Consider the following 25,093-nt stretch of genomic DNA (forward strand, 5'->3'; position numbering starts at 1 on the left):
CTGACTACCAGTCTAACTGGGTAGGAAGAAATCAGCATCCTCAGAACCAAAACCCTCAAAACCAGAACCCGAACCCTGCCTATGTGCCACCCCATCAGCGAAACAACCAGAACCAAAACCAGAACCAATTTAACCCAGGGCCTCAACATAACACCCACAACCAAAACCAAAATCAGTACCAGCACAACCACGACCAGTACAACCCTCCTGCCCAGTATAACCAGTACCCACAGAACCAAAACCAACAAAATTTCTCGGGCTACCAGTCAAACCCACCACCCCAGTATAACCAGCACCAGGGCTCGAACCAATTCCATCACCCAAACAGGTCGAGGAGGTCTATGGAGGACATGATGGGAGAGATGCTTGCTTCGCAGCAAAGCATTAAAAGCGACTTGCAGTCCAGTAATGAAACAATGCAAGGAATGCAAAGTGCCCAGAAGGAGCATAGGGCAAATATGGATATGATGAACAGGCAGTTGGCCCAGCTCGCTAACTCGGTGGGCGAAATGAAAGGGAACTCAGGGAAACTCCCATCTACAGTCCATGTACCTGAAAAGGCAAATGTGAGTAAAATTACACTGCGGTCCGGGACAGCCTATAATGGACCTCAACTCAAGAACCTTATTGGGGAATCTAGTAGAGAAAGAGTGCTGAGCGACACCATCTCAGCGGAAGAGCTCAAGACGCCCCTGCCTCAGATGGAGGATCCGTTTTTTCTAAACGAGAAGCCTACTGCGGAAGGAAAGGAGGGAGAAACACAACCTGGAAATGAGCAACCGGAAGGAGCAATGCCCACATCGGAACCTCAAACCCAGGAGGAACCAAGGGAAAGTCCACAAGGACTAACTGGAGAGGCTAAGGGAGAAAAACCGTTTCCATACCGGTTTGTGACGAAAAGGAAGAAGGAAAACCCTGTGGATTTCATGTCGATCTTTGGAAAGCTGGATGTCACCATACCATTCCTCCAAGCCGTGAGACTGCCCCCTCTGGGGAAGTTTATAAAGGAGTTTATAGCCGGAAAGGCCCAGGAGGATGGAAAAATCATGGTGGAAGGAATAGCGTCAGCCATTGTACAGGAGAAACTACCACCCAAGAGAGCCGACCCAGGTATGTTTACTTTACCCATAACAATTGGAGATGTGAAAATCGAGCATGCAATGTGTGATTTAGGAGCATCTATCAATGTTATGCCGTTATCCATTTATAATCGGTTAAAGGGGGTAAAATTGTCAAATACTAGGGTGTTGATCCAACTGGCTGATAGGTCATGTATAAATCCTGAGGGTGTGTTAGAAAATGTGTTGGTCAGGATACAAAACTTTACTTATCCCGCTGATTTTTATGTCATTAAAATGAGTGAACCAGAAGCTAGGGAGTCTAGCGGGATATTGTTAGGAAGACCATTTTTAAGAACGGCTAAGACAATTGTGGATATGGCTGAGGGGACAATCTGCATTGACTTTAATGGTGAGAAATTTGTCTTTGACATCAATGAAGCCATGAAAAAACCAATAGATTCTGAAAATCTATGTTATGTTGATGTAATTGACCCCTTAGTCCAAGAATTTCTTGAGACCGAATTATTGCAGGAAAAGCTCCAAGCCTTGGATGTGTATGCCCAGGCTGATGTGGAAGCAGCTGCATGGTGTGATCTGATCAGTAGCCGAGGGTTGACTGACGAGGAGATCGAAGAAGCAATTACGGAATTTTGTCAGAAGTCGGAACTAGCGGGATCCGTAGGGGCCGTGCTACCGGCCAGTATGGAGGAAAAATCAGATGCTGAACAAGAGCAAGAGGAGGATTCAAAGAAGAACCCTCTACCTACAGACACACTACCCCCGCAAGTGGAGTTGAAAAAGTTGCCAGCGAACCTTAAGTATGCCTACCTAGGGGAGGAAGACTCATTCCCTGTAATCATCAATAGCGGGCTGACTGAAGAGCAAGAGGCAAGACTACTAACTGTGCTGAGCAAAAACAAGAAGGCTATTGGATGGTGCCTTACGGACCTGGTGGGGATAAGCCCAGACGTCTGCATGCACCACATTAGGCTAGAAGATGGAGCCAAGGCACATAGAGATTCTCAAAGAAAGGTGAACCCAAACATGCGGGAAGAGATACTGAAGGAAATCTTGAAGTTACTCTCACTGGGCATTATATACTCGGTACCCGATAGTGAATGGGTCAGCCCAATCCATATGGTCCCCAAGAAATCAGGGATCCAGGTGGTTAAGAATGAGAGGAATGAGCTAGTGCCCACCAGACTAGTCACTGGATGGCGAATGTGTATAGATTACCGAAAGCTGAACACTGCAACCAGGAAGGACCATTTCCCCCTGCCATTCATCGATCAAATGCTGGAGCGACTGGCTGGGAGGAAGTACTTCTGCTTTTTGGATGGGTACAGTGGTTACTTTCAAATCTACGTGAACCCGGAGGACCAGGATAAGACCACGTTCACCTGTCCGTTTGGAACCTATGCGTATAGGCGTATGCCATTTGGCCTATGCAACGCCCCCGGTACTTTCCAACGGTGCATGATGAGCATATTCTCGGATTTGATTGAAGATTGTATAGAGATCTTTATGGATGATTTCACTGTCTATGGAGACTCTTTCGACTCGTGCTTGCAACATTTGGATGTGGTACTAGAAAGGTGCCAAGCAAAGAGTCTGGTTTTAAATTTTGAGAAATGCCACTTTATGGTTACAGAAGGAATTGTCTTAGGACACGTGGTGTCAGAAAAGGGGATCCAGGTGGATCAAGCTAAAGTGGATGTCATATCCAAACTACCCTTCCCTACTGATCAGAAAGGAATAAGAGGTTTTCTTGGCCATGCTGGATTTTATCGGAGATTTATCAAGGATTTCGCCAAGATTGCCCAACCCCTTACCAGACTTCTCCAGAACGAGGTGGAGTTCGTTTTCGACGAGCATTGCAAGGCTGCTTTCAACCTCCTTAAGGAAAAATTGATTTCTGCACCGATTATTCAGGCTCCTAACTGGGATCACCCCTTCGAGGTGATGTGCGATGCTAGTGACTATGCAGTGGGGGCCGTACTGGGTCAGAAGATCGATGGGAAAAGGTACGTGATATTCTATGCATCTAAGACCTTGAATCAAGCCCAACGGAATTATGACACCACCGAGAAGGAGATGTTGGCGGTTGTCTATTCATTCGAAAAGTTCAGGCAGTACCTACTGGGATCCAGAGTCATCGTCTATACTGATCATGCGGCGATTAAGTATCTCATTGCGAAGAAGGAGTCAAAACCCCGACTGATCAGATGGGTGCTGCTTTTACAAGAATTCGACTGGGAGGTAGAAGACAAAAAGGGGGTTGAAAACAAGATAGCGGACCACTTGAGCAGAATAATACAAAAAGAGAACAGTGAGGATGTGAGAGATTGATTCTCGGAAGAGCATTTATGTGAAGTGATTTTCTCCGCAAGGAAGATCGATTGGGAAGAAGTGATGAGACTTACTGGGCAGGACGTAACAACCAAGGGCAAGGAGAAAGTAGGACAGGAACCCTGGTATGCGGACTTGGCAAACTACCTAGTGACGGGGGAGCTACCAATGGTGCCAAACGTGACAAAGGCTCAGAGGATGAAGATCAAGAGCGAAGCAAAGTATTATTTCTGGGACGACCCATACTTGTGGAAGGCAGGAACCGACCAGGTCATTAGGAGATGTGTTCCTGACTGGGAGCAACGGGATGTACTAACGCACTGCCACTCCTTGGCATGTGGAGGACATTTAGGGCCAAGGAAGACTGCCAGAAAGGTGCTAGATAGCGGATTTTACTGGCCAACCCCCGAATAGAGATGCATACGAGTTCTGCAAGGGCGTGACCGTTGCCAACTGACCGGTGGGATCTCCGCGAGGGATGAAATGCCGCAAGTTCCAGTAATAGTTTGTGAGGTGTTCGACATCTGGGGTATGGACTTCATGGGTCCTTTTCCCTCATCTTATGGGAACTCCTACATCCTGGTGGCAGTTGACTATGTGTCAAAGTGGATAGAAGCCAAGGCCACAAGCACTTGTGAATCTAAGGAAGTCACCAAGTTCCTCAAGAGTCATATATTCAGCCGATTTGGGATACCAAGGGCAATCATCTCCGATCAAGGGACTCACTTCTGCAACCGAACGGTCGAAGCATTGATGAAGAAGTACGGAGTTCATCACCGCCTATCCAGTCCTTACCACCCTCAAGCCAACGGGCAAGCAGAGATCTCAAACAGGGAAATAAAGAGCATTTTAGAGAAGACAGTCAACCCCTCCAGAAAAGATTGGAGCACAAGGTTGGAAGATGCTCTGTGGGCATATCGCACAGCCTACAAAACTCCTATCGGGATGTCCCCCTATCGCATCGTCTTTGGGAAGATGTGTCACTTGCCAGTAGGAATTGAACACCGAGCATATTGGGCAAGTTCAACAGGTTAACGTGGATGCTAAGACCTGTGAAGAGGAAAGGAAGCTACAACTACAAGAGCTGGAAGAACTCAGATTGGAGTCATTCGACTCAGCCATGTGGTACAAGGAGAAAACAAAAATGTGGCACGACAAAAATCTGAGAACCAAGGATCTCCAAGTTGGTCAGAAAGTACTACTCTTCCAGTCAAGATTGAAGCTAATGCCTAGGGAAACTCAAGTCAAAATGGGCAGGACCTTACATTATCACTGCACTACGTGCTAATGGAGCGGTCGAGATTTCAGGGAGTATCCCTAACTCCGAACCTTTTGTCGTTAATGGACATAGATTAAAAATATATAGGGAAAATGAAGAGATGTGTGTAGTGGAAGAAATTCCACTACACTTTAATAGCGTCTAAATGACCAGTAGAAAAGGGGTTTAGAGTTCCACCTGGTCAACGTAATATGATTTGTGCTTATTGACCAGGTAAAACTTTAAATACCCTTAGTAATGATGTAAATATTGTGAATAATTAGTAATTTAACTTAAGTTAAGAAAGAAAAGCCCCAAAAAGATTTTTCGGATCTTAAATATTAATTTGGAGTTCGTACTGACCACGAGGATACCACTTGGGTGAAACTCTGAATTATATTAAAGAGCCATTTATTTGCTTATTTCTATTTCTAGCAGGGGGAGATGAGTAAAATTTGAATTTTGGTGCGTGTTGCAGCTTTGCAGGCAAGTGCAGACACTGGGAGGGCGCGTGGAGCAGGGACGTGACAGGAGACGTCCAATCAGCTGCGAGAACTCTCAACCGCCTTCCACACGAAGCGTCGCAACCTGGCAACCGCCTACCACCGGTCAAAACCCTCAACTACCCACCCCTCTATAAAACACCCCACCGTCTACTCCCCTTCACTTTACAAACCCTTACCTGCATTCTCTCACCCACAACCACCATCCCACTCCGAAAACTACCACCCACTACTAAAAACACCGTGAATCACTACCGGAAAAAGAGAACTACCACCGATACAGCCATGGCAAAGAGAAAGGCAACCAACAACCCAGCATCTACCACCGGCGAAGTCCCGTCAGAAGTCCGAACGACAGCCGAATCGCAGCCGCCAAGTCCACAACGATCACAGCCAACGCCGACGACACAAATCCCGGCAATGGTTCCTTTAGACGCACTGGCAGCGTATCTAAGGCAACAAGACCCCAACACAGATTGGACAGCGACCCTGGCCGAATTTAGCCTGACCGGAGGAATGCCGGCGACACCAAACCCTACCCCAACAGCAACCACAGTAACCCCACCCACCACCACCCCAAAAACCTCGCATCCGACATCCGAAAAGACCTCCCCAACAGTAACTGCACAAGCAGAACCGTTCGACCTTAGCCCTCTTTCCGCCTATAAAGATCCCAACTGGGGAGAAAAAGAGGAAAGGGAGAGTGGAGGGAGAGCAAGCGAGAGCGAGAAGGGTGAAGCAGAGGAGATAATGGCCACTGAAGCCACAACCGATAAAGCAGAGAGGGAGAAGATAGACCTGAACGAAATGGCCAGAAAGCAAGGGTTAATGACGGATGATGAGTTCCAAGCGGTTTTAGGCAATGAAGAGAGGATCGTGGTAAACCCCGAAGGGGTGGCTGAGGTACTGGACCTCGCATCCCAGGCAGTAGGGAGGGGGGAAACAACCACGGAAGCAGAAGAGTCGGAAGGCGTAGTCCACCAATCAGTGGAGGAGAAGACAGACGAACAACCGGAAAAAGCTGAACAACTTGAAGAGCAGAGGCAAGAGCCAGACACACATCAAGAGGAAGCCTCAGTGGTAACTAAACCCAAGCCAGTAAAGAGGAGGCTAGTGTTGAAAAACGACCCCAAGGCAGAGAGGCAGAAACCCCAAAGAGTGTCACAGAGATGCTTAGGAAAGTAGAAGTCCAACAAGGCAGGAGCAAACACAGCAGCAGATGCAGTGGAGGTTTCGAGCGAAGACGAGAAGACTACTCCTACAAAACCTGGGGAGGAGCCCTCGAAAGCTAGCCAGGAGGACACCCAAATGGCAACAGGGACAGTATCATCAACGCCGACTGACCAGAAGGAGAATACTGATAAAGTGGCATCAGAGTCAGTAGGTCGGGAGGAGGCGACGAGATGTGATACTATTACCCGTGCGGTGACCGAACCTACCACCCAGGAGGACGTTTCAACAAAAGCCGACGAAGAAGCAGAGGCAATGGAAATCGAAGAAGCTAAGTACATCTAGGAAAGGAAGAGAAAGGGGAAAGCCCCTGTCAAGAAGAAACAAGCCGTGAAGAAACAGCGCACTGCCAATGCCAGCATAGTGATCAGAGAGCCGGAAGAGAGAGGGAGATTAAGCGACAGCGACTACACTTCCAACGAGGAGTCTGATTCAGAGAGTGATATCTCTCTAGAAGGGGAAGAATACCATGAGCAGCAGCTCCCCGACAACCACCACGAACTAGTCCACCCTCCGATAGAGAGGATCGTGTACCGACGATGGAGGGTAGAGCTCACTGATGAGCTTATGGAGGACATGAAGCACTACGACACCAAAAAGCATCAAGACGCATTTGAAGACAAGGAAGATAGCAGCAAGCAGGTTAAATGCGGAAAGGTACTCCACATACCCTCTTTGGATAAGTTATCTATTCGTGATTCCTTCCTGGCCAGTATGGAAGCATTGGATTTTGAATGACTGTTAGAGAATAGGGACCCGGAGATATCTGTGAGATTAGCAAAGGAGTTCTTCACCACGTTTAGGTTCCAAGTCACTACGGACCTAGACGAGGTGTCAATTTCCTTCGGAATATTCGGAGGAGAACTGTCCATGAGTCTGATAGAGTGGACTGTGCGACTGGGTATGTGTAGCCTGGAGGAGGCTATAGGACCAGACTGGAGAAGCCGTGAGAGGGGGGTACCGAGGAGACACATAGAATTTGAGCCCCAGGAAGCCTGGGAGGAGCTAACCCACCCCGATGCTGGCCAGTTCGCCTCCACTAAATCCAGATCCACCCACTTCAACAATTCCATGCTGAGATTGGTACAACTCTACTTAGGCTATAACCTACTGGGGCAGAGTAATTCAGCTGCCAGAACGTCCATGACCGAATTGTACATGGTATGGTGCGCTAATCGTGGAAGAAGACTGCATTTGGGATTTTGGACAGCCTACCAATGCCACCTGATAGCCACCTACCCAGCTAGAAACTTGTCCCTCTGCCACATACTAGTAGCTTTCGTGTGCAACAACATCATCATAACAGAGGCAGAAGACCTATCTCCGATGTACATGGTCGACGCTCCTGGCCTGTTCGATATACCCTTCTTCGTCCGCACCAACTTGGTATACTACAGAGAAGGAGTACCCCAGTTCTACCCAATGGGAGAAGCCCCTGGGGGAAGGGCACAACAAGGCCAGGAGGGGCAAGCTGGGCAGATCGACCAAGCGCAAAGGCTGAGGCAAGAAAATCTGGAGAGGGCAGTAACTGAGCTGGCAGAGGAGAATAGACAATCACGGGCAGAGATGGCGAAGCTGACAACCCTAATGGAGAGCATCCTAAAGGAATTGGCAAGAGGAAATGCAAGCACTGGAGCTGGAACAAGTGGACATGGAGGACAGGAAGAAGAAACCACCGGACCTGAGGAAAAAGAAGGTGATGAACAAGAGGAGGAAGATGACAACCAACCGGAACCCACTGAAGAAGAACCAAAGGACCCACCTGCACAGACCCCTGCGCCAAGGAGGAGCAGGAGGAACGTCTGATCGACCCCCCCCAAACTGACCAGTTAGTTTTCTTTTTAATTTTAAGTTTTCTTTTAGTTCTGTTTTCTTACTTTTGTTAAATAGGTAGAATTATGTGTATTAATTGTAAGCAAACCCCATTCATAACACTTAGCCTATTTAATAGTCTAAGTGTGAGAAGTAAAGGGTTTGCTACTTCGGTGCATGTGTTTTTATTATGTTTTTGTGTTCTGTCATAAGCATGTTAACTCACACTTAGCCTACTGCGTAGTCTAAGTGTGAGGAGTTTATATGTTTATATAACATGTTTGTGAAATATTCTGCTTTGTTTTATAAATCTAGGTATATATCTGAAGTTTTTAGATATAATATGTGTTTGTTGTAAATGTGTGTCTGTCATACTAGTCATTCCCAATTTTTATTTCACAGCCCGTATCTGGGGCAGACACTTGTGAAGTGAGAGGGGGGAGCAAATGGCCAGATATGACATGTATATATATGTTATTTGATTCAGTGCATGTTAGTTTTTTTTTAGGGTTTGTTTAGGTCTAGGAATTATGTATTATGTTTTTTTATGAATGGGCTTAAAACTCAACTGCCTCGAACTGACGGTGAGGGGAATTGAGGGAGATAAGGCATATGCCGGAAAACAGAAACCACCCCCTCCAGTAACCCCTATACTTTTTAGTTGTACTGTCCAGGACTGTCAGAGAGCCACCCAGCCACCAGATATGCCTTGTAGTCTAAATTTCCTCTTTTAGTAACTGTCTACTTTTCATATGCCTCTGAGACACCTTGTCCCCTATTTCCACGAACACCACCACATGCTTGTTATTTTCACACCCACTAGTCAGTAGAGTACCTCTTTTATTTCTTGCCTAGGTAAAATCTCAACCCAAGCGTGGTAGCTAACCAAAAACACCCAGGAAAGTCACCGCAGTTATCCAAACGTGTCCATCCTTGTGGGATTCGACCCTTACCTCCACTATACTAATCAGTAGAAGTGGGTTGAGGAAAATTGTTTGAAGCCAGGTCCCGGTTGTCGTACCAACGACTCAGCTGGGTCGGGAATCTCTTCCTGATCAGTTGGATACACTCCAAATTACATACGAAAACCGACCTAGAGACAACCTTCAAAATGTTGGCACTCAGTTATTGACTCCCTTCTTCTAGCCTCCTTTTCCTTCAATTCTGCTCACTTTTCCTTCATTCCTTCGCTAGTCCGTTTCCTCCAGCTTCTCCTGGATCTAGCGATTCTGTCACACACCTGGCTTAAAAACTGTGTTAGACCCAATAAAATATAGTGTTTTTCACCATATAACCGATGCATGAAATTATCCTTATCAATGATGCCCTCTGGGCCTATAGGACAGCTTACAAGACACCAATTGGGATGTCACCTTATAGATTGGTGTTCGCGAAAAATGTGTCATATGCCCGTGGAAATGGAACACAAGGCATATTGGGCCATAAAGGAAATGAATATGAAGGCGTCGGCCTGTGAAGAAGAAAGGAAGCTGCAACTACAGGAACTGGAGGAGCTAAGGATAGAAGCATTTGACTCAGCAATGTGGTATAAGGAAAGAACAAAGCTCTGACATGATAAGAACCTCCGGGTCAAGGAACTACGAGTTGGGCAGAAAGTACTTCTTTTTCAATCTCGGCTCAAGCTGATGCCTGGGAAGTTGAAATCCAAGTGGATAGTACCATACACCATCGTTGGCCTTCGAGCAAATGGAGCAGTGGAAATCCAAGGAAGCACCCCAAATTATGTTCCCTTCCTCGTCACTGGACATCGGGTAAAGGTATTTAGGGATAATTCGGAATTGCATGTAGTGGAGGAAGTGTCACTGTATGCATCTGTAATTATTGCCTAACTGGTCAGGCAAATGACAATTCTCAATGAATTCCTAGGTCAGGTAAAATGAGAATTACAAGTTTATCTGTGCACTGACATAGGGGATCTTGAGAATACTTATTTGTAGGTGTAAATAGTTTAACTGCTTTCAAAAATAAGAAAATCCAAACAAAGAAAAAATTGAATCTTCCAAAAACATTTTAGAAGCACCAGGCTCTTTAGGGAAATTGTTTTGTCATTCGCACTCCTCGACCTAAGAACATGGTGTTTCACCTTTATTTTTGCGTGGTATTGAGAGATGTCTGGGGGAGGCAAAACACTTTTGGAGGGATGACGGTTACCTTTTTTAAATTCAAAACCCACCTTTTTAGGAGGTGTACGGTTGCTTACATCACCCTGCAACCGTTCACCTGCCTCTTATAAAAAGCAAAAAAAAAAAAAATATTCTTTTTTCCTTTCAAATCACAAACCCTAACCGAACTCTCTCTTTCTAATCTCTCTCAAAAATTCTCTCAATACCCAAATTCTCTCAAACCCTAACCAAAGTTTACCCTAGTTTTCATGAAATCCTTGCAGGAAACACATGAAGAAGGCACCAGATGCTACTGCGAGGAAGGAAAACCCCATCACAAGGCCACCTCCCAACGATTCGTCTAAAAGACTGGCGGCACAACCATCGGTTCTAGCGCAAGCGACTTTTCCAATGCTTGATATACGCTCTGAGTGGCGTTCGACCTCAGTTCCAGAACCTCCTGCCGTCAAAGATCCTAAAGAGGCGGCATTCTTGAAAGAGTTGGAGGAAAAATTTGGCAGTAAAGAGGAGGCCAACAGAATATTCGCCCTCTTTTCGGCGATGCACCAAGGAAAATCTACCGGAACCGCAACCATAGTGCCACAACCGCCAATAATCCCTGACGAATCAACAGCCCAACCACCGATTTCACGCTCAGAGGGGGCCCAAACCTCAGCCGAAGAGCATACCCAAGTTCAACCACATGCAGAAATTGGGCCGAACCCAGATATAGAAGAGCAAGAAGGCGTTGGTGGACTCGAGGGGAAGCAGGAGGGTGTTCGTAGTTTTGCGGAGGAGCTTGATGGGATGACGGTGGACGACTTTGGGAATGACGCCGCAAGGGAAGGTAATGTTTCTGTGGTGATGTATGTTGAGGGAGAAACCCTATCTTAAAATCTACTGTGGGGAAAACCCCAGGGAATGTCGAGGGGGAAACCCCAAATTTGTATGTTGAGGGGGGGACCCCATTGGAGTCTGAGGGGGCAACCCCAACCGTGTTTGCTGAGGGAGAAATCCCTAAAAAATCTGAGAGGGAAACCCCGAAAAACACTAAGGAGGAGACTCCGAAACCATCTAAGGGGGAAACCCCGTCTATGTTTGCTAAGGGAGAAATCCCTGGAAAGTCTGTGGGGGATGAAGTCCCCGTTATTGCTGAAGAACAAGAGCCCCAGAAGGAAGGGCCATATGAAATTGTGGATCTGGTCGATGTGCCAGAGGGAGAAGACTCGCCGATCAATCTAAGGGAATCAAGACGAGTGGCGCGAAGGAGCACACTGGATGAGGTGGACGACTGCGACCAGTCCAGAGGATCATGATTCCTTGCCCCAGGGACGGGAAGTGTAACAGAGGGGGAAATGCCTGGGTCAGAAGAGGAGGTAGACAGTGCGGAAGAGCGCCGCATGGTAATGGAGCGCAAGAGAAAGGGCAAAAAGGTGGCCACTCCTCAGGCCAGGAAGTCACAAAGAATCTCTTCCGTCAAGGAAGCAGAAATGCCGCCCCGTGCACCATCTAAATTCACTGGACCTGGTAATGCAGATGCCGATAGTGAGTCAGAAGAGGAGTCGGAGGAAGAGGACATCCCCAACTTTGAGCGAGAAGAAATCTGGGTGACCAAGAAACTCCTGGGATCTATGGCCAAATTCAACGATTCCAGATGAGCACAGACCTACAAGGACCGGAGCGCAGTTGGGAAGCTGGCCAAATCTGGGAAGCGGTATGACCCGGATTCTCTGAAGCAAATAGAGTCGGAGGAGGAGTTCCTCGGCCACATCAGGGATATCGGTTTCGAGTGGTTGCTAAAACACAGTGACCACAACGTCACTGTGGACACAACAAAGGAGTTCTTCTCCACATTCCGCTTCAAGGAAACCACCGATCCAGATGCAGAGTCGATCTCCTTCCGCCTCTTCAATATCGAGCATACTATGAGTGTCAGAGAATGGTCCCTCCGGATGGGGTTGTTTACAAAACGCTGAGGACAAAGACGGTATCTGGGATGACAGAATGTTTGGCCTACCAAGGAACGCGCCAGGATTCACACCGCAGACGGCATGGGGGTCTATAACACACGCCAGGAGTGGAACCTTCAAGACCAGTGTGTCGAAGGGAAACCATATCACAGATGAGATCATCTCCTCCGGTTCGCGCATGAATTCATTGGCTACAACTTGATGGGCATGGCCAGTTCAAGCCTCACCACCACCGAGCTTTATTTCACATGGTGCATGTCGAAGCGTATCAAAGTCCACCTTAGCTATTGGTTGGCCCAAGCCTGCCACCAAATGATAGCTAACCCTTCCCGCCATATGTATACATGCCATCTCTTGGGCGCCTATATTGAGCGGAACTTTGTGATGAAAATTGGAAAGGCGGAGCCCAGTGTGACGAGAGGAGCAGATATGGATAAGGTGAAGATGGAACCAGAGGAAGAGGTGGTGAGTGCTGATGTGGAGGAACTAAGGAAGGAGGTCGCCGCGATGCGTGAGGAGTTGGGCGGGGCAAAAAGGGAGTTGCAGGCCATCAGAGGAAGTATTGATGTCCTGGCCGAGAGGTCGTCAGCCCAAAACGAAAGGATGACCGATGCGGTCAAATTAATGAAAAGGATGGTGGAATGGCTGGAGGAAAAGCTTTCCCTTGTGAGGAATGAGTGATCGAGCGAATCCAACAATTAGTAAAGCTATAGGCCATCTGGACGAGCTGACAGACCGACTAGGTAGATGAAGGGAAGGGGAGGATTTGGAATGTGTAGACTATTTGATTGACCTTAAGCTTGTGGGGACGACTGCTTAAAAGTTTGAACTAGTTCATGCCTATGTGTCTTGTTTTCTTAAGTGTTTGTTTTTCTTTTACTTTCTCTTTATGCCAGTAGAGTGTCTAGGTCTAGGAGTCTTTAGGGGTCGGTCATGGAATAACCATGTATTGAAATTGGCCTTACTTCTTTCTCTTGTCATTATACTTGAAGACAAGTATGGTTTAAGTGTGAGCAGTTTGATAAGGCTAATTTCATGCATTGGTTATGGTATTAAATTCTGCAATTTCTTGGGTCTAACACGGTTTGTAAGCCAGGTGTGTAGAGAAAAATGCCAGATCCAGGAAGAAAGAAGAAGATTGCCTGGAGAAGGAGTCTGACAGAGAAAGTGACTAGAATGAAGAAGAAAATCACCAGATGGAGGAAGATTCTAGACGAAGGGCAGAATGGAGAATTCAAAGAAGGATCTAGAAGCTCAACTCCACTTCTATAAATAAGAGCACGCAACAAGCCTGAGGGCATCGACGAATCACAATCATCCTTTAGCTCTTAGCTTAGCTTTCTCACTCTCTACACACACACTTGGGGAATTCAATTTAGGGGTCTTCGTTCAAAGTTCATCAGTAGTTGTGTAACACCGTCTCCGCGGGAGGTGAAGATACAATCTCTTTTCCTGTTTCAGTTTTCATTTCCGAATTTCCTGAGTCTTCGTTGTTCGAAGCTCGGCCATATTTTGGTACATTTCCGTTGGATATTGCACTCTTTGCTATGGAATTCACTGATATGGTTTCGATTCATGCTATCGCTGCATTTTCCGTTTACTTTTGATGCCTTTTGGTGATTATCTGAGTTTTGAGGTGAATTGTGTGGAGATCGTAGTTGATCGCTTGAATCTGGTTGAATTTGTGTGATCGGAGATGGGAATTGTTGTGGTTTATTGTGGATGGCTTGGATCCGGATTGGATGAAGCATCCAGTGTTTGGATCTGTTCACATTTTCATGGGTTTGATGTTTAATTTTTGTTTTCTCGTTTACCTCGTCTAGCAATATTAGATCTGCTTTAGGTTCAGTAGTTGATCGCATTAATTAGTTTAATTTCGTTTGCTTTGTCTCTCTTTTTTTTTGCTCTGCTTTTCCTCTGCATTTCGTGATCAAAGTTTTGAGAAGATTAAGTCACTGTTAGTTAAGCCTTTAGTTAGTTAATCTGCAGCATTTCATACGTACCATACTATTTTGGGAAATGGTCCTCACACTCTGTTTTTCCTCTGTCTAGGCTAGTTTAGGAAGTTATTTGCTCGGTCTGGTAATTGTTTTAGTTGGAAGGTTATCTTGAATTCGTTCGATTATCATCATGCATGTTTCTGTTATTTTTGCCTAGGTCTAGCTGTTAGGATAGAGCATTTAATTTCCCAAGTCTAGTAATATAATCTCAACCCAAAAAAATGCATGGCAGCAGCCAAAAATATTGTCCAGGTCTTTTTGTATGTTTACTTACGCATCCATCTCTGCGGGATTTGATCCCTCCTTCCCTGTACTAATCTTTTTAGCATAGCGGGTTGAGGGTTTCGAAAGGTAGAAAGTGATTGTGTGCCCAACGACAGGTGATTTCGAGGATTCTCTGAGTTCCTAGACTCCGTGGTCTAGTGGATTCTCTGGATCTAGGAAGTTTGAACACACACAAAACACACACTCACTCTTTTACGCTCTTCACACATCGCCAGCAACCGTTGCACCACCTCGCAGCGGTCCGCCAACCAAGATTCAAATCGCTGATCCAGTATCCGCCAGTGTTCCCGTCATCCCATATCCCCAGAGATTGAAGAGTAAAAAGCTGGATGCCCAATTCAACAAGTTCTTGGAGGTAATAAATAAAGTCCACATTAACATTCCATTGGTGGAAGGACTGCAACAGATGTCGAACAATGCTAAGTTCTTGAAGGATGTGGTGGCTAAGAAAAGAAAGTGGGAGAAGTACAAGACAGTGAACCTTACGGAGAACTGCAGTGCTATACTTCAGAAAGGGTTACCAACCAAGCACAAGGACCTAGGGAGTTTTACTTTATCTTGTGTTTTGGGGAATAATGTAGAAGGTAAGGCATTATGTGATTTGGGAGCAAGTATTAATTTAATGCCTTTATCTTTTTACAGGAAGCTCGACATTAATAATTGATGCACTATTTATTAGCACTAAAGATACCTGCAAGTATACATGGTAGATCTGGTATAGCTAAAGGTCATTATCAGGATATCGAACACGGGGAATATAATTGCAACTGGCTATCATGTACTAATGCGTCAAATACTATCTAGAGAAACAAGAGTTTTGGTTTAACTAAGCATAAATAAATAAAGTAAAACAATAAAAGCAAAGAAGATAGAATTAGGCAATTAGAGAAATTTTAACGATAATGATTTCACTAACTCTTAAGTTATTCTAATTATATCTACGTTCATCCGACTCAAGTTTTACCACGATCTCTCCCTATCATGCATCAATACTCATGTCACAATTATGATATGAACATATAAGATAAACCAATCAAAGCTATCACCGATCAAAGATTGACAATAATCAAGGTAACGGCTAATTAGTCGAACAAAAGTTCACGAAAAATCAAGTGGAAACGAGTTCTGAACATAAACATAAAAAGAACTACATAAAATTCAAATACTATCAAACCTCAAAATTCTATTGTTTAGCAATCCATAGACAAATGAACTAAAATAATAATTAAAGTACGAGACATGAAATAAACAAACAAAATCCAAGGATGAATCTTGAAATCTCCATGCTCCTCCTGTCTTGCTTCAATCTCCAAGAATGGTGATGGAATGATGGATGAAGGAATTAGGGTTGGAGAATGGAGGGGAAGCCATGAAGGCTCCCCTTTTGGGGGCTATGAATTGGTTGAATTCTATGAATGAGGTTATGGGCGTATATATAGGCTTGAGAAGGATTTAAATTTGGTAATAAGTTTCCTCCAAGCATTAGGAAAGATGTAATTTTCGTTCCCCATAGTAGAAGGAAAAGATTTGGCTTCATAAGGTAATATCTTCTTTCCTTCTTTAAATTTCCGCCTAGACTACAGCTGGCAGCTTTGCGCAACTTTGGTAGAACGGCCATAAATCTCTCCACAGAACTCCGATTGAGGTGAACTTGGTACAAACTTGAAGCTATTTTCAAGAAGAAGAGAATGGTGTGTATAACGCCCTAATCGGACTTCAGGATCGCCGGGAAATTGAGTTTAAAGACAGCTGTCGCACACCGCGTTTTCCCAGCGGACCGCTGGACAGCTCCAGAACTCCCTGGACTCGTTGCAGCGACCGCTGCATTGGGTGCAGCGGGCCGCTGGGTTGCCCTGCAGCTCCTGCTTCCAAAAATTCACCTTTTTGTGCCATTTTTCTGCTCTATTTTGCACATTTCTCACAGAACACATCAAAATACCAAAATGGATAAAATATGCGATGAATGAACGTGTAATGCAACTTTGACACTCAAAACGGACCAAATAATGGCCTTAAAACCGTGAAAAATCCGAGCGTATCAATAATCTCCGCCCCACTTCGATCACCCTACAGATGGCAGATAGAACAACAACTACACCACGGGGGATCGTCGAGGATGTTTTGGTAAGAGTTGGTGAATTCATTTTTCCCACTGATTTTGTAGTATTGGACATGCAGATAGACAAGAAGGTGCCATTGATACTAGGAAGACCATTCCTAGCAACTGGAGGGGCCATGATAGATGTTCAAAAGGGGGAGCTTACGTTGCGGTTACATGACGAAAGCATTACCTTCAACATTTATGACGCCCTGAAGTTTCATGGAAAGGAAGGAGCAGAGGGCTATCAAGAGTGCAATGTCATCCAAGTAGTTACGGATTGCGTGGGAGAAGTGGAAGTTTATCATCGGAATCAGGATCCTTTAGAATCGTGTCTAGTGAATTCTTTCACGCCCTCTACTTATTCTTCTTCATGTGACGCTAATGTGTGTGCTATGATTGCAGAGCTTGAGGTACTCCCCGAAAGGATCCCTCAATTTTGGAACACATTCTTGTCCTGGCGACCTCCCGAGGAAGAGGAAGAGAGGAAGAAGGTTATAGGAAAACCACGAGGACCACCTAAGGTGGAATTGAAACCGCTCTCCGAGCATCTCAGGTACGCATTTCTAGGGCCAGATAGCACTTACCCCGTTGTTGTATCCGCTGCTTTGAGTGATGAGGAATGTGATAAGTTGTTATGTGTGTTGAAAAAGTATAGGTCTGCCATAGGTGTTAGAGTTTGTATACTAGAAATCACGTTTCGAGTGATTGAATACTGTAAAACTCTTATTTTATTTTCCAATGAATAAAACAGATTATTTTTTTCATAATGTTGTTATGTTTTACATTTAATGCATGTTAATACATGTTTAAATGTATAAGTTAACTTAACAAAGTCTAAGTCTTTGTTTTAGTAGACCGGTTGTGGGCGTTGTCCACTTTAAGGTAACACGGTCAGTTCTAAACAAAGAAAAAGATGAATTTAACAACCTAGATGGAATTTGACTAGACATCGAGAAAGGTTGCAATGTCAGTCCGCATATTTCTAAGCCTTACTGAAATAAGATGACATTGGTGTGGTATAGCACTGAACGGATCTAACAGCAAGACTTGTCCTTGGGCTATCTACTGAAAGGAGAGGTCTTGATAATATTTTTTTCTTAATCAATTTAGGTTAGCATTGAGCATACGGTATTGATTATGCATTACGTTTACTTATCAAATGGTGCGGGTTTTTCGTAACCCAATGATCCTGATATATTGGGTAGTGGTGATCAATATCTAGCGGTGCTAGGATTGCTATTATATTGAATCGTGCACGAGGTGAGTCTCGTTTGATAATGTCCTCAAGAGTAGCGCAAAACAAGGATTACTATAAAATCAATAAATACTAGTAGTATATTTTTTGTGGGCAGTGAGAATTTTGAGAGAAATGTCATTTCATGGTAAAAGAAGGTATTGTTCTAGGACACAAAGTATCTTCTGCAGGGATAGAAGTTGATCAGGCTAAGATTGCAGCCATTGAGAGATTGCCGCCCCCATCCAGCGAAAAGGTCGTGAGAAGTTTCTTGGGACACACAGGGTTCTATAGGAGATTTATCAAGGACTTCTCGAAAATCTCAAATCCTCTTTGTAAATTACTTGAAAAAGATGTGAAATTTAATTTTACGTCTGATTGTTTGCAGGCATATGAAGAGTTGAAGAAGGCCTTAGTGAGCGCGCCCATCCTCATCACCCCAGATTGGAGCCAACTATTTGAGATCATGTGTGATGCAAGCGATGTAGCTGTTGGATCCGCTTTTGGGAAAAAGAGAGATAAGATTTTTAGGGCCATTTACTACGCTAGCAGAACTTTAGACTCTGCACAAGCGAATTATACGACCACTGAAAGGGAGATGCTTGCTATAGTTTATTCTTTTGACAAATTTAGGGCTTATCTCGTTGGAACTAAGACTATAGTTTACACTGATCATGCATTATTTGTCATTTGTTCGCAAAGAAGGAGGCAAAGCCAAGGCTAATCCGGTGGATCCTACTACTCCAAGAATTTGACGTTGAGATTAGGGACAGAAAAGGATGCGAGAATGTAGTGGCAGATCATTTGTCGCGGTTAGAGCACCCGGTGGAAGGAGAGGATCTATCATGAGAAATCAATGAGGACTTCCCTGATGAGCATTTGTTCTACACTCAAGCTACTTTCCCATGGTATGCCGATTTTGTCAATTATTTGGCAGCTAAGGTACACCCTCCTGACCTCACTCCCTATCAAAGGAAGAAGTTCTATAGAGATGTTAGATCTTAAGTTTGGGACGATCCCTACTTGTTTAAGAGATGTGCAGATACGATATTGAGGAGGTGCGTACCACAAGAAGATTGGGAAGCTATAGTGGAGAGATGCCATTCGTCACCAACTGGAGGATATTTTGGAGTACAACGGACCGCCATTAAGATCCTACAAAGTGGGTTCTATTGGCCAACCATTTACCGAGATTCCGCCAGCTTTGTGCTGCAATGCAATGAATGCCAACGCACGGGGGGAATATCAAAGAAGAAGAAGAAGAAGATGCCCATGAACACCATCATTGAAGTGGAACTGTTTGACGTGTGGGGGATAGATTTTATGGGGCCCTTCCCAAAGTCAGGGGAGTACCAATATATCTTACTTGCAGTTGAATATGTGTCTAGATGGGTGGAAGAAATTCCATCAAAAACTAACAATTCTAAAGTCGTAACTGCTTTCGTGAGGAAGAATAATTTTTGCAGATTTGGTACACCTCGCGCTCTCATAAGTGATGAAGGATCACACTTCAACAATATGTGGCTCGACAATGTATTGGATAAATATGGAGTCAAGCACAGGTTTACTTCACCATATCACCCTCAAGCAAATGGGCAGACCGAGCTTGCTAATAGGGAGATTAAATCTGTCCTACAGAAAACAGTGAGTACTAATAGGAAAGATTGGGCACTTCGTTTGGATGATGGGTTGTGGGCATATCGCACTGCCTACAAGACTCCTATAGGTATGTCTCCTTACCAATTAGTATTTGGGAAGTCATGTCATTTGCATTTTGAGATGGAGTACAGGTCTTATTGGGCTAGTATATCACACCCTAACTCCTCTGACATATTTTCAAAAAATAAATAAATCCTAGAAATTTTAAAGCTATTAATCCACATATCAAATAAATCACTCATATCAGATACATTCAAAACCCAACATCTATTTATATCAATGAAATCTATGAGCCACAAATCCAATGTATATAAATTTTGCCTTTAATTGCATATTACAATTATCAAACCTATTCTCCAACCAATACATATAATCATAAGCATTAATAATCACAAATAATTTCACACCAATATGCATATGTCTCTCTGTTCAATTTATTATTCTGTGACAAATTCAAGTCTGGTATCTGTCCGGGATTCCTCTATGACCCGAAGGTCCCTCTGTATTTGGACTCATAGATCCCTTTATAATTCGACTCATATGTCCCTCTGTAATTTCATATTCAGGGCAAGATTGTCACAGATCCTCTTTAATCATATGACTCATATAATTTCAAAATCATATATATAAAACATATTTGTTACACCAATCACATACCCATATCGTATTCCACCGTTAATATCAGACAACACATATTCACTCTTTCCATTCATATGAATATGCCTCTCTATTTCATTTATTATTCTGTGACAAAATCAAGCCCGGTATCTGCCCAGGATTCCTCTATGACCCGAAGGTCCCTCTGTATTTGGACTCATATGTCCCTCTATAATTGGACTCATAGGTCCCTCTGTATTTGGACTCATAGGTTCCTCTATAATTTCAGATCCAGGGCAAAACCGTCACAGATCATCTTTAATCACATGATTCATGTACTTCAATATCAAACGTAAAATATATGGAGAGACAATTACATATTTCTATCATATTTCTCATCAAATAATTCCTTTAAACTATACTCCCTTATGCCAATCATATATCCATTATATTTCATCATATAATTCAAATATTCACTCCAATTTAATATATAGCGATCGACCGTAAAAATGAGATTTATACCCAACTTATTTCACATTCTAAGCGAATCTATGATTCCATTTCACGATTACAATCTTTGATCCCTTTGAACAAAATTCCATTCTTTCCCCTCATTTCGTTCTCCATCTTCTTGTTTTGCCAAAGAAGTATCTCTGTCATTTTTCTATCTTAACGGTATAATAATATACAACATATTTCACTATCAAGAGAAGAGTCGGCTTACTTCCTAAAACAAATCCTCCCTTACATATAACAACACCACCCATATTTACAGGGAATCCCTAATCAGTTTCACCGACTCACCAACTTTTAGCTATTTTTATTTTTCCAATAATTTGATGAAGGAGTCGACTCAGCTACGATATATGCCAATTGTCTCACACGTCTTCACTTTTGCATGAAAGTAAGAATTATTTATATATATATTCACCACATAAAAAGCATAATCGATTTTATCAAGTTGATCACGTCATGTTGCATGAAAATAACTTATTTTCCAAATAACACATGCATGTCCTATACTTGTAACTATGAGAGAGTGTTAGGTGCCACCATCTCTTAAAATGACACTATATCATTATTTTTAGTCAATTATTTATATATGTGGATGAATAATAAACTGCCACGTGGTAAAAAAATTTCTAAAAAAGACGACCAGAATATATTGTACACTATACAGCAATTTTTCTTGACCAGCAATATCCAACACGGTATACAGCAATCTATAGATTGTTGTATAGTGTTTGTAATATTGTTGTATAAGTGGTGTCACGATGTCACTTTAAGAGGAATTGTCATTTTAACATAAACCTATACTTATATACTTTATGCAAATATGTTATATTTGCTTTTATAATTTATCAATTATATGCAATGTACATAGACTAACCGATTTATTAATAATTATATACATTTATTCGTGTATCTATCCAAGTTTAACTATATTACTTTGACACACTTTATTAAATAATATTATATGTGATACTCAAATTAATTATTTTAGATCACGGAGGTTACAAGTATAAGGTAGAATGTTTTGATATTCTTTCTATTTACGTTTTCTAAGTATTAGCTAGTATATTTTACTACTATATAAATAATAAATATGTTGTTCATTCTTTTATTTATCCAACATCTTACACTTTTTAAATTTTTGTTTCCCTGTGACTGACAATCACATGTTTTTAAGGACTAGATTTGACTCGTTTTAATCAATCATGTAAATTATGTTCTTAAATTGCATATGTTATACATTTGGTATTTTTGATGTGATTGTTGATAAATGATAGAAAAAGGTGAAAAAAAGGCCAAAGTGCAGCAGCCTCTGTTCGATCCCATTCTTCCAGCGATTTCGGAGTCCAATCAGTGATTTATGCATACCATTCTCTTCCTCTTCGAAAGAGCTTCGCGTGGATATCTTGCACGTCTCAATCGGAGTTCTGTGGAGAAAGTTATGACCATTCTACGAACGTTGCGCAGTGCAGTCAAAGCTGGCGGAAATTTAGGCGGAAATTCACGGAAGAAAAGAAATTATTATATTGGGAAGCCAAATCTCTCCTATTTCTTGTAGGCCACGAAAATTATCAAAAATAAACCTTTTTTCCATTCTATAAATACCTCTAACCTAATTCATAATCTTCATCTTAGAGCCTCCAATTCTTCTCTCTCTACCTTCTTCCATCCCACAATCCACACATATAATCATCTATCTTCCATTGGAGCGGAGCTCTGCAGATCCAGGCAAGACAAGACTGAAGATTGAAGATTCGACCTTGGGTTTTATCTATTTCTTTCATGTCTCGTACTTTATTTGTAGTTTTTACTTGTCTATGAGTAGAACATCTTTTGAGGATTTTTTGGTGAAGATATGCAATTGATTTTCCTTGTTAGCTCTTCAGTTATTTGATTTATCCATGTGCCTTCAATATTCAATTGATTACCTACCTTTTGAATGTATGTTAGAGTTGATTAGAGTACTCGGGAGATGAAATAATTGACTTGGACGAGGGATAATTCACACTTTAATTCAATAAAACTCGGGGGAGTTGAGGTTTCATGTGAGGTCATTGGTCTTTACAATCTTTTGGGAGTTAGGTCTAAGAATTAGAAGGGAACTTCAATTATTACACCTAATCTACGGATTTCTCACCTCGGGAGGGGGTTTAATCTAGTTAAGTGACCGACTTAATAACTCTAGAGACCGTAATTCAAGGAAGTCAATTGTGTTTTGAATCCTAAAATTCTACTTTCTTGCGCCTGTTTTGTATCATATGTTTTTATGCTTTCTTTTATTTGGTTATTTATTTTCTGTCTAGTTTAATAAACCAAACCCAAAAATCTTCGTGTCTCTAGATAGTATATGACGCTTAGTATATGCTAGTCAGTTGCAATCTTATTCTTTGGGTTCGATATCCCGGTACTGACCTTTAGCTATACTAGAGCAACCATGTATACTTGCAGGTATTTTTAGTGCTAATAAATAGTGCATTAGCGACATAGCAAGAATAGAAAAAGACCCTATAGAAATTTGTTAAATCTAAAACGCATCTACAGACCTGGTCTATGAATCTATTCTAACTCTCAACGAATTCTCAGAATTTTAGGTGGAATGGGGATTGAAATTATTTCCACTTCTCGGGGTTGAATTACGAAAAAAGTGGTGGTAAAAGTATGGGTCAATTGTAGGTCAATTTCTTATAAAATATAAATTCAGTCAAAAATAAAATGTACTCCCTCCGTCCGCGAAAGGAGTCCTGTTTTTCCATTTTAGTCCGTCCGCAAATAGGAGTCCCGGTTCAATTTTACCATAAATGGTACTAGGGTTCCACCTCCACCTAACTCATTCCACTCACATTTCATTTAAAACTAATATATACAAGTGGGACCTCATATTCCACTAACTTTTTTCTACACACTTTTCCTAACATTTCTTAAAACCCATGCCGCCATTGAATGAGACTCCTAATGGCGGATGGATGGAGTATGTAAAATTATTACTTAAATCCTATTATGATAATGTCGTAATGTTAAAAAATTGTTTTCCACTTATCGTTATGAGCAAAAACAAAAAAAATTCTAAGTCAAAAAGGACCCATAACTAAGACACATAATTAATTAAGTCAAAATTATCATTATATGCGTTAAGATTTGTAGCATCTAGATCTTGAGCATTGAGTTAAACCTAATGTTGGATATCGATAAATGATTTATTGTTGCCTATAAAATGAATTCAATGGGGTAAATTATTAAATTATCTCAGTCTCTCTAAATTTTCAACATGTCCAACGTTTTCTTAGTTGTTTTTGTTTTAGCAATCACGTTGCAACCATTTGTTGCTCATGGCCGCAACCTTATAATTAATTTTGAGGGTTCTGAAAAATGAAAATTAATTTTGCGATCCAAAATGAAAGTCAATATATATATATATATATATATATATATATATATATAGGGTCTTGTTAGGTGTTGAGATTTATCAACCTAATTGAGAATTGAGATGCAATCTCAGCCACTCATCCAGAATATTTGTGAAATGTCAACAGCGTGTAGTTTATGTCAACAGAGGGGCATAATTGTAATTTTATTAAAAAAAATATTTATTTATTTTTTTTAATTATTTTTTACTTTTTTTAAAAAAAATTTAATTTTTTTAATTTTTTTTTTCATTTTTTTTAATTTTTTAAATTTTTTTTTTCAACGACATATACAATTCATGTCAACTACACATCAAATGTCAACAGCTTTATTCAATAAATATTATTGGACATGAATTGTACATGTAGTTGACATTATATTGTATAGTTAACATGAATTGTATAGGTAGTTGACATGGATTGTACACATAGTTGACATTATATATGTGTAGTTGACATGAATTGTGTGTGTGGTTGACATGAATTGTATATGTAGTTCAAAAATAAAAATTAAAAAAAAATAAATAAATTAAAAAATTAAAAAAAAATTTAAAAAAAATTAAAAAAATTAATAAAAAATTAATAAAAAATTAAAATTAAAATTAAAAATTAAAAAAAATATTTATTGAATAAAATTTACCATGATATTACCATTCTGCCCTTTCATAATTAATTAATCTAAAGATATTTTCCATGTGGAAAAATCTGGACCACTCATTAAATAAAAATGAGTGGCTGATATTGCATCTCATTTCTCAATTAGCATAAAAAATCTCAATTAGGGCTGATATTGAGTCTCATTATCCACAAATCCACTCTTAAAGACCGAACCACCGAACCCTACCAAATTAGGGCTTTTAGATCTAGTTTTTTATGGATAAGATACCGAAATTTATAAATTATTTTCGCCTTCATCACGAGCCTATTTTAATTCATCTGAAGGTAAATAAGTCATACTAACATGTTACGAAGATTTAAATTCGTTCCAGAATATATT

The 25,093-nt window shown here is 41.9% G+C and overlaps 1 protein-coding gene across 1 annotated transcript; it reads left to right on the forward strand.

The window, feature by feature from the left end:
- Positions 1-14,997: 14,997 nt before the first annotated feature.
- LOC125189754 lies at positions 14,998-22,052 on the forward strand. The gene is made up of 6 exons (XM_048086993.1): positions 14,998-15,175; positions 16,756-17,313; positions 18,118-18,182; positions 18,315-18,536; positions 18,959-19,652; positions 21,973-22,052. Exons 1-6 carry the CDS (start codon positions 14,998-15,000, stop codon positions 22,050-22,052), a joined length of 1,797 nt encoding a protein of 598 aa, XP_047942950.1.
- The last annotated feature ends 3,041 nt before the right edge of the window (positions 22,053-25,093 follow it).

This window comes from Salvia hispanica, chromosome 5, assembly GCF_023119035.1.
Source record: "Salvia hispanica cultivar TCC Black 2014 chromosome 5, UniMelb_Shisp_WGS_1.0, whole genome shotgun sequence".
Classification (NCBI taxonomy): Eukaryota; Viridiplantae; Streptophyta; class Magnoliopsida; order Lamiales; family Lamiaceae; genus Salvia; species Salvia hispanica.